Below are 14114 nucleotides of genomic sequence, written 5' to 3'. Positions count from 1 at the left end.
CAGGAAAGAACACCCTTCATCTGATAAAAGTTATCTACAAAAATTTACGGCTAACATCATATTCAACAGTGAAATATTGAGCATTTCCCCGTGCCGCTGGAGAAAAGGCAAGAATTTCCTTTTGAACACTTTTATTCTGTGTGGTATTCAAGGTCCTAATCAGGGCAATAAGTCAAGGAAAAGACATAATAGTTACAAAGACTGGAAAGGAAGGGGAAAAATATCCTTCATTCACAGATGATGTAATTATGTATGTTAAAAAATCCAAAAGAATCTACAAAAAATAATTAGAATTGATGAATGAATTTAACAATGCATATGAAATCAAAATCAAATATTTAAAAAATACATATTTTTACATAACAAGTGAAAAATTAAACTTTAGAAAATTAATATTTCACTAGGCCGGGCACAGTGGCTCATGCCTGTAATCTCAGCACTTTGAGATGGGTGGATCACGAGGTCAGGAGATCAAGACCATCCTGGCTAACATGGTGAAACCCTGTCTCTACTAAAAAATGCAAAAAATTAGCCGGGCATGGCAGCGGGCGCCTGTAGTCCCAGCTACTCGGGAGGCTGAAGCAAGAGAATGGCATGAACCCGGAAGGCGGAGCTTGCAGTGAGCTGAGATCATGCCACTGCACTCCAGCCTGGGCAACAGAGACAAAAAAAAAAAGAAAGAAAGAAAATTAATGTTTCACTAAGCATAATACATCAAATATCTATAAATAAATCTAACAAAAGATATGGAAGACTTACACACTGAAAGTTATTAAACATTGCCAGGATAAATTAAAAGAGAACTGAATTTAAAAACAGTTTATTTTCATGCATTGGCAGGCTCAGTATTTTTAAGAGGTCATTTCTTCGAAAGTTAATTATAGATTCAATGTAATTCCCATAAAATTCTTTGGGAAAACTGACAAGTTGATTCAAAAACTTATATGGAAATGCACAATATCCAAAATCTTTGAAAAGAGCAAAGTTGAAATTACACTCTCAGATTTCAAGCTTCAGAAGTTAAGTCTAGGCAGCATCAGGATAGATAAAAACACCAATTAAAAAGATGGGAAAATGCTGAAATTGATCCACAGATGTATTGATGAATGAATTGTGGCCTTGGTATACTGATCTCTTTACTTTTTATTTGTTTAAAACTTTCATAGTAAAAACTTGAAAGAAAATAGAATAATTAAAACAAAATAATAACAAAAAGAAAAAACGACTGAGTGGTCATTAAGATGAAGGAATACTCCATGAAGGAGTGGACAATGTCCTCAATATTTCTGCAGTAAACTACTAGTAGAGCTTATAAAAAGGCTGTTCAGTAATTTGACAAGGGACCAACTAAGACTCATGTTTAATCCCTTCTATTTCATGCTAATTTTGTTGTCTTTAGACACAAAATATATTCTAATTCATTCTAGATTGATTTGATTTTAAAGTAATTATGATTGGACACAGTGGCCCATGCTCGCAATCCCAGCACTTTGGGAGGCTGAATTAGATGGATCGCTTGAGCCCAGGAGTTTGAGACCAGCCTGCACAACATAGAGAAACCCCATCTCTACAAAAAACACACAAAACATTAGCCTGGCATGGTGGTGCACACCTGTAGTCCCAGCTACTCAGGAGGCTGAGGTGGGAGGATCACTTGAGCAGAGGAGGTCAAGGTTGCAGTGAGCCATGATCAGGCGACTGCCTTCAGCCTGGGCAACAGAGTGAGACCTTGTCTCAAAATCAATAAATGAATAAAATAAAATAATGATAAAATATTATATATCTTCAGATCCCAAAACATCTCATGTATCCAAAAGTCTAACACTGATTAAGAAAACTGAATAACCTCAAAATTTTGCTTCTTTTTTTCTCCAGGTTCATACATACCTGGTTGCTGTGTTTCCCATCTTACTGTAAAGCCTCCCTCATTTCTTAAATGTTCAGAATAGAGATGAAAATAGAGAGCATTGTCACTGCTGAGGAGTTCATCAGGGAGGCTGGAGCCACAAAATCTTCCAAGTTGTAAAGCGGCAGAGGAATCTCCATCATAAACCTGAAGAAACTCGTGTGGACAATTTTCCATGGATTCTAATCGGAAAAAAGTGAAAGTGATACGCAGGACCTAAAAATACAAAGGCCATATATATTATCTTTTACTTCCTTGTGAATTTTAAAGTATTTCTCCCACTTCCTAGGCAGCATTCATACTGAGGCACTTTCAAGAGCTAGATCTATCATTTCCTAGTTATCCACCAGCACAGATGTCAATCTACATATTAAATGACTTGTGCTAAATATCATTAAAAACAAACTTCAACTAATATCGAAATATATCAAAAAATATTAATGTTATTAACATAGATTTACCCTGATTTCATTACACTTATCAAGTCCACCAGACCAAGGTATTTCAAATGTATAACGGACATTGTTTTTAAAGCAGTAAAATAAATTGGAGATTTGAAAATCTACCTGAATTAAGTTTAACTGGCTAATATTACCATTCACAAGAATGTACACCCTGACTCCCTGAATAACCTGTGGCCTGTAACAAACACACAGATGTTCATCACTGCCCACCAGGGATGTTGATTCCAGAGGGGCTAAGATTCTGATGCCAGCCCAGACCGACACGCTCAGGTGTAGGCAGAGTAGGCGGGATGTATACATGCAAGGCCTGGAAGGCTTCAGGGACTGGATATAATTAAAAGATGAGTAATACCAAGAGTAGAGAATGAGAAGAAGGTAATAGGAAAAAATATTGAGCATCCAAGTAGAAGAGAATAAACACAAAAATGTGTCCGAATGGATTAGAATACAGACTTCAAATACAGTAATATAACTTATAATGTACTGACAACCTCATTTGAGATAAACAATCAAAAGAAGGCTGTCAGATTTAATTTTCATCTGAACCTAAAATCACAACAATATTCACTTAATGAAAAAGAATATCGGGAATTTTTGAAATTCTGTGGTAGGGTATTTTAAGATCAGTTACCTACTACTACATGACTTTCTCTCTTAAAACAGTTTAAACAAAACTCAAATGTTTGTTAATTGAACTATCCCGATTTGTATATATTTTCTACCATATTATGTCCATTATAAGTGAGAAGATAAAAAATCACAATAATCAAGAAAAAAACAAGATGAATTTTCTTACAAATTGGTAACAAAAGTATTACAAGTTTCTCACCTAGGAATATTTTTTCAAAAGAATGTTTTCAATGCCAGGAAATAGAATTCATGAAAACTAAATGGAAGGAAGGAAATTCACATAGCATACCCACTGGGAAATTTATTTTGAAGTTTATTTTAGTGTGAGGTTACCAGGTCCCAAATAGTCCTCCCTCCTCAAGGGAAAAAAATGTTTTTTGACCCTTGTACAATGCCCTCTGTAATAGTTTGCTGGAAAAAGTTAATAGGATTTCAAGGGAAAATTTTATCTATTCAGACATACCACTTCATTTTTATGAGTCCAGGAGGTGGTTGAGAAACAATATTTAGAACTGCCTGGGTAATTAATGTTGGGTATAAAAGCACTAAAAACCTTGGACTTGGGTCTTAATTTGAAAAGCGTTCATGCAGCGGCTCAGAGTGACAGGATTTGGAGGTGACTGGCCTGTGTCTGAGTCACTGCATGCCACTTTCGAACCACATGCACCTGGACACACTTCTCAGTGGCACTAGGCTCTGTTTCCTCATGTGCAAAATGAAGATAATAATTTCTATCTTTCAGGGTTATGAGAGTTAAAAATGGAATGCTGTAATGAAGCACTTAGCCTAGAACACAGCAGAGTGAAGACACTTGATAAGAAAACTATCTTCATATCAGTGGCCATTTTTGCATAATATTCAACATAATACTGAGTGACCATCTTCTAAAATACTGTCTCAGTAACATGATTTTACAAATTAACTAGTGGCTTGCAGTCAGTCAACCAGTGTAGAGAATCATTCATACCGAAGAAAGCATGGACTTTGGAACCAGATAAACTTGACTTTGAAATTCAACTATTCCAATTACAAGCTAAGAAGTGTTAACAAAAAATGGTTAGCTTCACCTACTTTTCATTATTTCATCTATAAAAAGAGGATTTATTTATTTATTTATTTTTGAGACCAAGTCTTGCTCTGTTGCCCAGGCTGGAGTGCAGTGGCGCAGTCTCGGCTAACTGAAACCTCTGCCTCCTGAGGTCAAATGATTCTCCCGCCTCAGCCTCCCAAGTAGCTGAGATTAAAGGCACCCATCACCACACCTGGCTAATTTTTGTCATTTTAGTAGATCCACAGTTTCACCATGTTGGCCAGGCTGGTCTTGAATTCCTGACCTCAGGCAATCCACCCACCTCAGCCTCGTAAAGTGCTAGGATTACAAGCGTGAACCACGAGGCCTGGCCTTGTTACCATTTTTTTTTTTTTTGAGATGGAGTCTCACTCTGTTGTCCAGGCTGGAGTACAGTGGCACAATCTCTGCACACTACAAACTCCACCCCCTGGATTCAAGCAATTCTCCTGCCTCAGCCTCCCAAGTAGCTAGGATCACAGGAATGTGCCAATACGTCCAGCTAATTGTTTTTTTGTGTTTTGTTTTTTTTTTTTGTATTTTTAGTAGAGACAGGGTTTCAGCATATTGACCAGGCTGGTCTGAAACTCCTGACCTTAGGCGATCCACCCGCCTCAGCCTCTCAAAGTGCTAGGATTACAGGCGAGAGCCACCACGCCCAACCCCTGTTACTTATTTCAAAGAATTCATGTACACTTATAGAAAGGTAGGTATATGTCTAGCCAAAATCCTGGCACTCTGTACTTAGTAAGCACTCAATATATGATAGTTGAATTATCATTGCATGTATTTTATGTAATATATACACATACTCCATATTTATATATACAAATATAATATGTATTTGGACAGGAGTTAGTACATTTACCTTTCCCGTTTCAGTTTTGATAACCCAGAAGCAGTTAACATCATGAACATAACCAACATCCGGGCTCCTGTAGCTGAAGCTTCCATTTATTCCTGACAAGGACTCTCCACAAACTACAAAGGAAAACATGAACTGTGCTTTTCAGAGTTTCCTAAAAGGAAGAGGTTGGGCAACTGTAACCCTGCTGCTGATACATTTAGAGAAAATATGAGTAATGAAGGTTGGAGACAAAAGCCCTGGCATTCCCTCTTTTCTGTCCCCTTTTTCTGCAAACTTCCATAGAAATCCCACCTCTTGTTCAAAGCCCAGCTGATGCCTGATCACCTGCTCCATGAACTGCCGTCCTATGTTTCCACTGATTCCCATTCCCTATGCCCCTGTGACACCCGATTTCACCCCACACAACGTAGCTCATATCTTTAATTCTTGTATCTGTTCTCCCATTGGGGTTGGTCTTGTCTCCTCAACCACAAGGTGAGCGGTTCATAAGTGGAGACAGTATTTTATGCTTTCATATTTCTCCATAGGGTCTACTATTGTCCTAAACATATAACAACCTCTCAATAAATGTGTTGATTCCAAATCAGGAGTCTCAAATGAGGGGCAGAAGAGTCAAAAGTGACTTGATGGAGGAAGTTGAGGGGGAAGTGCTCCTGCGGGACAGACACATCTGGATGAGAAACAGGGAAGATACGTGAGGAGGTTTGTCGGGAGAAACATCCCAAATAAATGAACACGGTGGAAAATACTCATGGTGGCACAGGGGTCCGGTGATGAAAGAAAACTTGCTTGAGTGAAGGTATTTCTAGGGAACTAGTGAAAAATAAGGTTAGATGGATCCAGTGAGACTTGGTTATAGAAGATCATCGAAAAATAATCCCAGTCTCTATTTAACAGGCAACGGGAAGCCACTGTGTATCATGGAAAGGCAGAGTGCCATGATTAAATGCAGTATTCTAGGGAAATTAAGTGGCTGCTCCTCACAAAACTTCCCCTTAGAAAACCATGAAAGACAATACCTTAGCATGTTTTATATTCAAAAAGGGCATAGTGCAAATGGCAAATACCAATTTAATTATTCTTTGGAAGAAAAGTGCCTGGCTTACAGTGAGATTTATAAATATTCACCTTGTGAATTGTATACCATTTCTGCAAGGAAAGATTTAGTTCTCAGTATCTGAGCAACTGGACAAAAAAGTGGGTTCAGCAAAGGCATCTGCTGAGGGACTCACTAAAGGATGCTGCTGTTATGCTGTGAGCATCTGTGGCATAAGACATGCTGACTGTACCTTGCTGGGGAACCTGACAGAGAGGTCCAGTCCAGAGACGTGTGCATTCACAACTGAAAGAATTAACGCCATCAACACAAGTTCCTCCATTCACACAGGGGTTGCTCAAACACTCGTTGATGTTTTCTGTACAGTTGACACCTGTCCAACCTGAGTCACACTGACAAAAATAACCAGAGACTGTGTCCTAAGGAAAAAAAAAACACATAATACCATAAAACAAATGGATAGACAATAAACTTGAATCAATCCAAATAATAGGAATGTAGTGCCATGGAGAGATATATATAAAATTATATATAATTATTATATATAATAATATATAAGATATATAATTATATATGACATATAATTATTATAAATATATTTTAGTTTCACTAGAATTATATTATAATAATAGAATTATTATAAATATATAATTATATATCATATATAATTACTATAAATATATAATTATATATAAAATTATATATAAAATATATAATTATATATAAAATATATAATTATATATAAAATATTTTTTTTTTTTGAGATGGAGTTCTGCTCTGTCACCCCAGCTGGAGTGCAGTGGTGTGATCTCAGCTCACTGCAACCTCCACCTCCCGAGTTCAAGTGATTTTCCTGTCTCAGCCTCCTGAGTAACTGGGATTACAGGCACGTGCCACCATGCCTGGCTAACTTTTTTTTAGTAGAGATGGGGTTTCACCATGTTGGTCAGGCTGGTCTCAAACTCCTGGCTCGTGATCCACCCACCTTAGCCTCCCAAAATGCTGGGATTACAGGTGTGAGCCACCATGCCTGGCCTACTGATATATTTAACAGGTGCTACAAATATATATGTATTTATATATAGGTATTGTCTAGTAGTCTAACTTGTTATTAATAAGTTTAAATGGTAATTGTTAAGTATAAGTCAGATTTATTTAGATCAAACTGCAGGTGTAATTTAGTATTTCATAAACCACTGAGACAAAAAATTAACTCAATGTTTTTTCCTGAGAACTAAAATCATTATCTATCTTTTATCTGAGAGTTCTCCACAGTTCCTTATCTGAAACTTGACTCATTATCTTAACATTCCTGAATCCTATAACGATACATTTTATAGGCATGAAACTAAAATTATTCTCAGGTACTCTCTGTCCACAGGAAGAACAAAGGACTTACGATGCATTGTCCATTTAGGCAGGGGTGACTTAGGCAAATATTACCGAGCTGCACACATCCATTTGGCCCATAACCATTTCCAGTATAACCCGGGAGACACGTGCAGAAAGGTAAGGATCCTGTTCAGAAATAAAAACAAACGTGTAAATACAGTTCTCCTCCTCTGTTCAGATGCAGCATCTAAACTCAGAATATGCTGTATAAACAAGGATCCACCAACATCCAGTCTGCATATTTTGACGGGCAGATAAAACCAGGTACGAGGAGAAAATATTAGAATCTTTATTTTTTTACTTCTTATCTTAAAATAAGAAAGCCATTAAATGCGGTCAATACATTATTGAAGTATTGGGTTGACATCAGTGCTGTCAGCCCATATGTTCGATGGTCCTGAGCTGTGCATAAAGGTGAGGGGCACCTGGGGAAGACAGACATTCCTCAGCACGGAGGAGTCAACAGCAGAAAAGGAGATTCTTAGGATGAAACTTATCTGTTGCAAGCACTGGATTTACACTGATTTAATCCTCTCAAGAACCCAATAGAGGGCTGGGTGCAGTGGCTCACACCTGTAATCCCAGCACTTTGGGAGACTGAGGTGGGCAGATCACTTGCGTTCAGGAGTTAGAGACCAGCCTGGCCAACATAGAGAAATCCTGTCTCTACTAAAAATATAAAAATTAGCTGGGTGTGGTGGCGCACGCCTATAATCCCAGCTACTTGGGAGGGTGAGGCAGGAGAATCACTTGAACCCGGGAGGCAGAGGTTGCAGTGAGCTGAGAGAGCGCCACTGCACTCCAGCCTGGGTGACAGAGTGAGACTCCATTTCCAAAAAAAACAATTTTTAAATAATAATAATAATAATAATAATAAAGAGCACGATGGAATCTGTATTCCCAGCACTTTGGGAGGCCGAGACAGGCAGATCACTTGAGGTCATCAGTTTGACCTGGCCAACACGGTGAAGCCCTGTCTCTACTAAAAATACAAACCAATTAGCTGGGCGTGGTGGCCTGTAGTCCAGGCTAATCAGGAGGCTGAGGCAGAAGAATTGCTTGAACCCACGAGGTGGAGGTTGCAGTGAGCCAAGATCCCGCCACTGCACTCCAGCCTGGGCGATAGAGCAAGACTCCATCTCAACAACAACAACAACAAAAAGGCCTATGTAGATATTCTTTTATAATCCCCATTTTATAGATGAAGCCAGAGTACAGACAGACTGTCCTGGCCAAGGACACACAGCTAGAATGAAGAGGAGCCCAGAGAGCAAGCAGCCCCCTCATGTGTAGGGGGCCTATGGCACATCTGCACGGGCGTGTAGCTTACACGGGCAGGCCACATTTCCCCAGTTATCTGGACGTGCAGATTGTACGCTGCCAGGTGGGGTTTTTTTTGTTTGTTTGTTTCTTTTTTGGTTTTTTTTCTTTTGAGACAGAGTCTCGCTCTATTGCCCAGGCTGGAGTGCAGTGGTGTGATCTTGGCTCACTACAAGCTCCACCTCCCGGTTTCTCACCATTCTCCCGCCTCAGCCTCCCAAGTAGCTGGGACTACATGCACCTGCCACCACATCCAGCTAATTTTTTGTGTTTTTTAGTAGAGACGGGGTTTCACCATGTTAGCCAGGATGGTCTCCATCTGCTGACCTCGTGATCCACCTGCCTCAGCCTCCCAAAGTGCTGGGATTACAGGCTTGAGCCACCGCACCCGGCCCGTATGCTGCCAGTTTTAAACAGGCTAAATAGCCATCAGAGAATGAACTCAAGTCTCTAAAAGATGTTTGCAATAAAATCACAGATTGAAGATAATACAGTAACATAAATATATGGGGACATCAACCAAATACCAGCGCCAAAACTTCTCCCACACTTCTGATGAGCTCCTCATCACCATGGTACAAGGTTAAAACAATGGCAATCGAATTGGGTTGGGAAGGAACTTGGTTGAAAGGAATTTGAAATGATTGAGTCTATTTAAAACATGAATTAACATCCACGATTAATTATGATGTACATGAGATAATAGCTAACAATAGTATTAGAGCATTCAGTGTCTTGACAGTTTTCTTACACAATGTTAAGTAAAAAAATGCTCATCATAGACATCACAAAATTGTACTAAATTTAATATCCAGAGACTTTTCCAGATTTCTCACTTAATAGCAAAAAGCCACATCTCATTGCAGAAATATATGTTCGTTCTACTATATTGTACAATGGTTGAAATAATACAAGGAAATCAACGTGGCGCTTAACTACATTTCTCCATCAGCAAGAACTGTTTAAGATGGATAGAAAAACCCTGCTGAATAATTTAGAAAATAGAACAAATTATACAATGTGACAGATTTACAGTAGAATTGAATGACGATATAAGTTTTTTATATTCTCAGCTTATATTACTTGCAAGATTCCATTTAAATATTAAAAACACAAATATCTTTTTAAAATAAAGAATTGCCTAGAAATGCATTTTTTATAGTTAACTACTTCTTTTAAAAATATTTGGGTGGAGCGCGGTGGCTCACGCCTATAATCCCAGCACTTTGGGAGGCCGAGACGGGCGGATCACTTGAGGTCAGGAGTTCGAGAGCAGTCTGGCCAACATGGTAAAACCCTGTCTCTACTAAAAATACAAAAATTAGCCAGGTGTGGCGGCACATGGCTGTAGTCCCAGCTACTCAGGAGGCTGAGGTGGGAGAATTGCTTCAACCCGGGAGACGGAGTTTGCAGTGAGACGAGATCATGCCATTGCACTCCAGCCTGGGCGACAAAGCGAGACTCCAACTAAAAAAGGAAGGAAGGAAGGAAGGAAGGAAGGAAGGAAGGAAGGAAGGAAGGAAGGAAGGAAGGAAGGAAGGAAGGAAGGGGAAAAAAATATTTATAGGGAAAAATGGAGTAAGTAAGCTCTAAAACTGTTGCAGCTCTGCCTAGAAATTTTTTAAGGTTCCCAGGGTAAGCTTACAGGTTGCAGTAAAGAAGGGCAGCCTAAAAGTACATAAAGTGCTATTAATACTTCATGTCATCAACATTATGACTGTCTTCCATATTAAAGAAAGAGTTAAGTTTGTAATAATATTTGTTACAAGCACTTTACATATAAGGACTCATTTAATCATCTCAAGCACCCTGAGGCAGGTGCTATTATTATCCTCATTTTATAGATGAAGAACTAAAGCATAGAGATTAAGTGTCTTGACTGAGGACAAGCAGCTAAAATATGGTGGAGCCCAGGGAAAAATGAGAGCAGTCTTTATCTAGAAGTCATGCTCCTAACCACTTTGGTATGTTGATAATCAATTAATAAGCATTTAGTCACACATATGTGTGTGTGTGTGTGTGTTTACATACACATATATATTCTTTTCTATATATGAAAGTATATGACAAATTAATAAAAAATAAAGGTGGTATCTTGAAATAGCAAGAGATACGATTATTCAAGAGATGGAGTTGGGTCCACTTATTTGAGCAAAAATACCAAGCCAGATCTCTATTTGATGCTATAGATAAAAAACACATTCTAAAAATATAAAATATCTTACCATAAGGAAACCCATAAAAGTATAAAAGAATATGTACTTGACAATTTTTAAAGAGTTCAGTAAAGAAGGCCTTCCTAAACATGACTGCGAAGGGAGAAATTATTAGAGAAAAGATTTATCTTTTTGACTACATAACAATTCTAAACTTTACAGAAAATACCACCACAAGATTAAAAGAAAAACAACATACCAGGAAAAACATTTATAAAACATAAGACATATAATGAGATAATGTCTTTAGTACATAAAGAGATTTTGCCAATCAGTAAGAAAGAAAGAGAGTAAAGGGGATGAACAAATTAAAAAATGCCCAGTGAAAATGTGGAAAATATTAATTATTAGTAATCAAAAAGTATAAATGAAAATAATGGAAAAACTAATTTTGCATATAAAACTGACCAAGATTAAAAATAATAATAATATCTATTATTGTCAAAGAGTAAATATGTATTTTTATATACTGCCGGTGAATACATACATTGATACAACCTTTCTTGGAGAAAGTTCAGCAGTATATATTTTGTTAAATTACAGGGTTAAACCCTTTTATGTAGTATTGCAAACACTGTTGGTTGCCACCCTAGATCCATTCTCTCCTTCCTTCATTCTGAACTCCTCATTTCAGCTGGACTCAGGATGCCCGAAATATAGACTGTACTTCCTAACCTCCCTTTGCAGCCAGGTTTAGCCAGTCGGCTCAGTTCTAAGCAACAGCCTAAAAACAGAAGAGTCCTTTAAAAGAAGGTGGCATAGCCTTCTTCCTCCTTTTCTCCTGCCTGCTTGTTGGAATACAGTCATTAATTAATTAGTTGGCTTAATTACCTTATTTCCTAAATTAGAGCAGACCATTAAAGAGCATAGCTTATTACATTTTTAAGAAATCCGGCCAGGTGCAGTGGCTCACACCTGCAATTCCAGCACTTTGGGAGGCCAAGGCGGGCACATCATGAGGTCAGGAGATCAAGACCACCCTGGCTAACACAGTGAAACCCCGTCTCTACTAAAAATACAAAAAATCAGCCGGGTGTGGTGGCGGGCGCCTGTGGTCCCAGCTACTCAGGAGGCTGAGGCAGGAGAATGGCATGAACCCGGGAGGCGGAGCTTGCAGTGAGCCGAGATTGCACCACTGCACTTCAGCCTGGGCAACAGAGCGAGACTCCGTCTCAAAACAAACAAAAAAAAGAAACTCAAACATGTAGTTTTATAACATGGATTAATTTTAGGTTTGAAGGTCAAAATAATAATTTTGAGAACAGAGGATTTTGTGTGTAAGATGTTGAATTGGTTTAGAGGGTCTTATTACAATACCCAAAGCCAAAGAGAGAAATGAGTCATTACCTAGAGTTGAGGAGCATGAGGCGTCTGGGTGGCAGCCTCCATTACCGACTGAGCAGATGTCTATGAGTGTGCACACTCTTCCGTCACCCTGGTACCCTGATGAGAACAAGAGCAGGGGCATAAGAAACAATGTCAAGAAGATGGGAGGACAATGCCTGTCTAGGATTCAAATATCATGAAACAGACCAATCAGGGATCCTCTCTCATCAAAACAAAAAATATAAGTATAAAATGTCATCAACAAATGAAATTTCATAAATATGAAAAATAACAAGAATTAGTAACTTGATTTCCTAAACAATGTTCTGGGTTGTTTCTAATGAAAAAATATGTATAAAACTGCTGGTAGACTTAGAAAGTGCTGACACTGAAAAAGTTAATATTTTTACATTACAGTGACTCTGATGTTCTTAGACGTCAATTATTATAGCAGCCCAAAGTACTGTAGTTCCATGTTATTAAAACATACAAGATTTCAGTTTATTCCTTAGTACTCCCTGAACTTCTTGGATAGTAATTTGATTTAGGTTAGAGAATAGCAGAAAAGACTTCTTTCCAGAAAAGGAGGGAAACCAACAATTACTAAATGTGCCTACTGTGATGCCTGTGGTTTAGTAAACTTGGTATACAAAACAACTCCGGAGTGCACGATATTAATAAATTATTCGTGAGGGCAATGGAACAGTAAGTCTGTGATCCACTCAGAAAACTTTTCAAATTCTGCATTATCTCTGTAGCTATCTGACAGTTTGTAAAGTTTGTTGTTTTCCATTGATATTCAAAATGTTTTTTCTTTCTTATCAGAGTGTTATACTAATGTGTCCTGAATTCACAAGATAAACAAAACTTTCTGTACTATTTTCTCTCCTAAGACAAAAATCATATTTTATTTTTTATTTTTTTAAGATGGAGTCTCACTCTGTTGCCCAGGCTGGAGTGCAGTGGCGCAATCTCAGCTCACTGCAACTTCTGCTTCCCAGGTTCAAGTGATTCTTGTGCTTCAGCCTCCCAAGTAGCTGGGATTACAAGCACGCACCACCACCCCCAGCTAATTTTGTATTTTTAGTAGAAAGGGGGTTTCACCATCTTGGCCAGGGTGGTCTCGAACTCCTGACCTCATGTGATCCACCCACCTCAGCCTCCCAAAGTGCTGGGATTACAGGCATGAGCGACTGCGCTCAGCCAGAAATCATATTTTAAATGGAGCACAAGATTCCATATTCAAATGTCTGTGTTCCCTGTACTGGGGTCAGGAGGTTGACACTGAACCGAGGCAGCACCTGGTGGACAGGGCTGACAATGGGAAGACCCAGGCGTATTCACACACTCAACAAGTGGAGCCACAGAACAGCCGCCATTATTTATCTCACATTCATTGATATCTTCACAAACATGTCCATTGCCTTGCCAGCCTAGAAAAACAAGAAGATTTAAAAGTTTAGCTCTATAGACAGGTCAACAAGGAAGAAATACAAGTCAAAACATATTAAAACTTTCTCCACCTAAGGAACTATAAAATAAAAATGAGATATGCTTATCAGATTGGCAAAAGTTGTTTTGAATTCTTAAAATCAAATTCTGGCAACAAAGTGGGCAAATGGGCTCCTCTTATATGCTGATAGTTACACATTAAATTGATATAACCTATTTGAAAAGAGCTCTGGCTGTATTCACTAACATTTTTTAAATACGCAGACTTTGACTACCAATTGCACTTATTAAAACTCAGCCTATTGTGATAAAACTACCACCACACTAAGATGTAGGTAAGAGGATGTCTACTGCAGCGCTGTTTAATTGGGAAAAACCCCTCAAGCATCAATAGAAGCATAGCTGAACACCTTA

At 38.4% G+C, this 14114-nt stretch overlaps 1 protein-coding gene across 1 annotated transcript in view; it reads right to left on the bottom strand.

The window, feature by feature from the left end:
- LOC105488215 (cubilin) overlaps positions 1–14114 on the bottom strand; it is a 313890-nt gene that overhangs the window by 281844 nt on the left and 17932 nt on the right. Inside the window, exons 9-14 of the mRNA XM_024794869.2 lie at positions 13550–13681; positions 12270–12365; positions 7394–7512; positions 6227–6413; positions 4938–5050; positions 1888–2122 (exon numbers count right to left, since the gene is read on the bottom strand). Coding sequence (XP_024650637.2) covers positions 1888–2122; positions 4938–5050; positions 6227–6413; positions 7394–7512; positions 12270–12365; positions 13550–13681 — 882 coding nt within the window. The remainder of the gene's footprint in view (positions 1–1887; positions 2123–4937; positions 5051–6226; positions 6414–7393; positions 7513–12269; positions 12366–13549; positions 13682–14114) is intronic.

This window comes from Macaca nemestrina, chromosome 9 (genome assembly GCF_043159975.1).
Source record: "Macaca nemestrina isolate mMacNem1 chromosome 9, mMacNem.hap1, whole genome shotgun sequence".
NCBI classification, from domain to species: Eukaryota; Metazoa; Chordata; class Mammalia; order Primates; family Cercopithecidae; genus Macaca; species Macaca nemestrina.
This window is presented reverse-complemented; position numbering and strand designations above follow the sequence as displayed.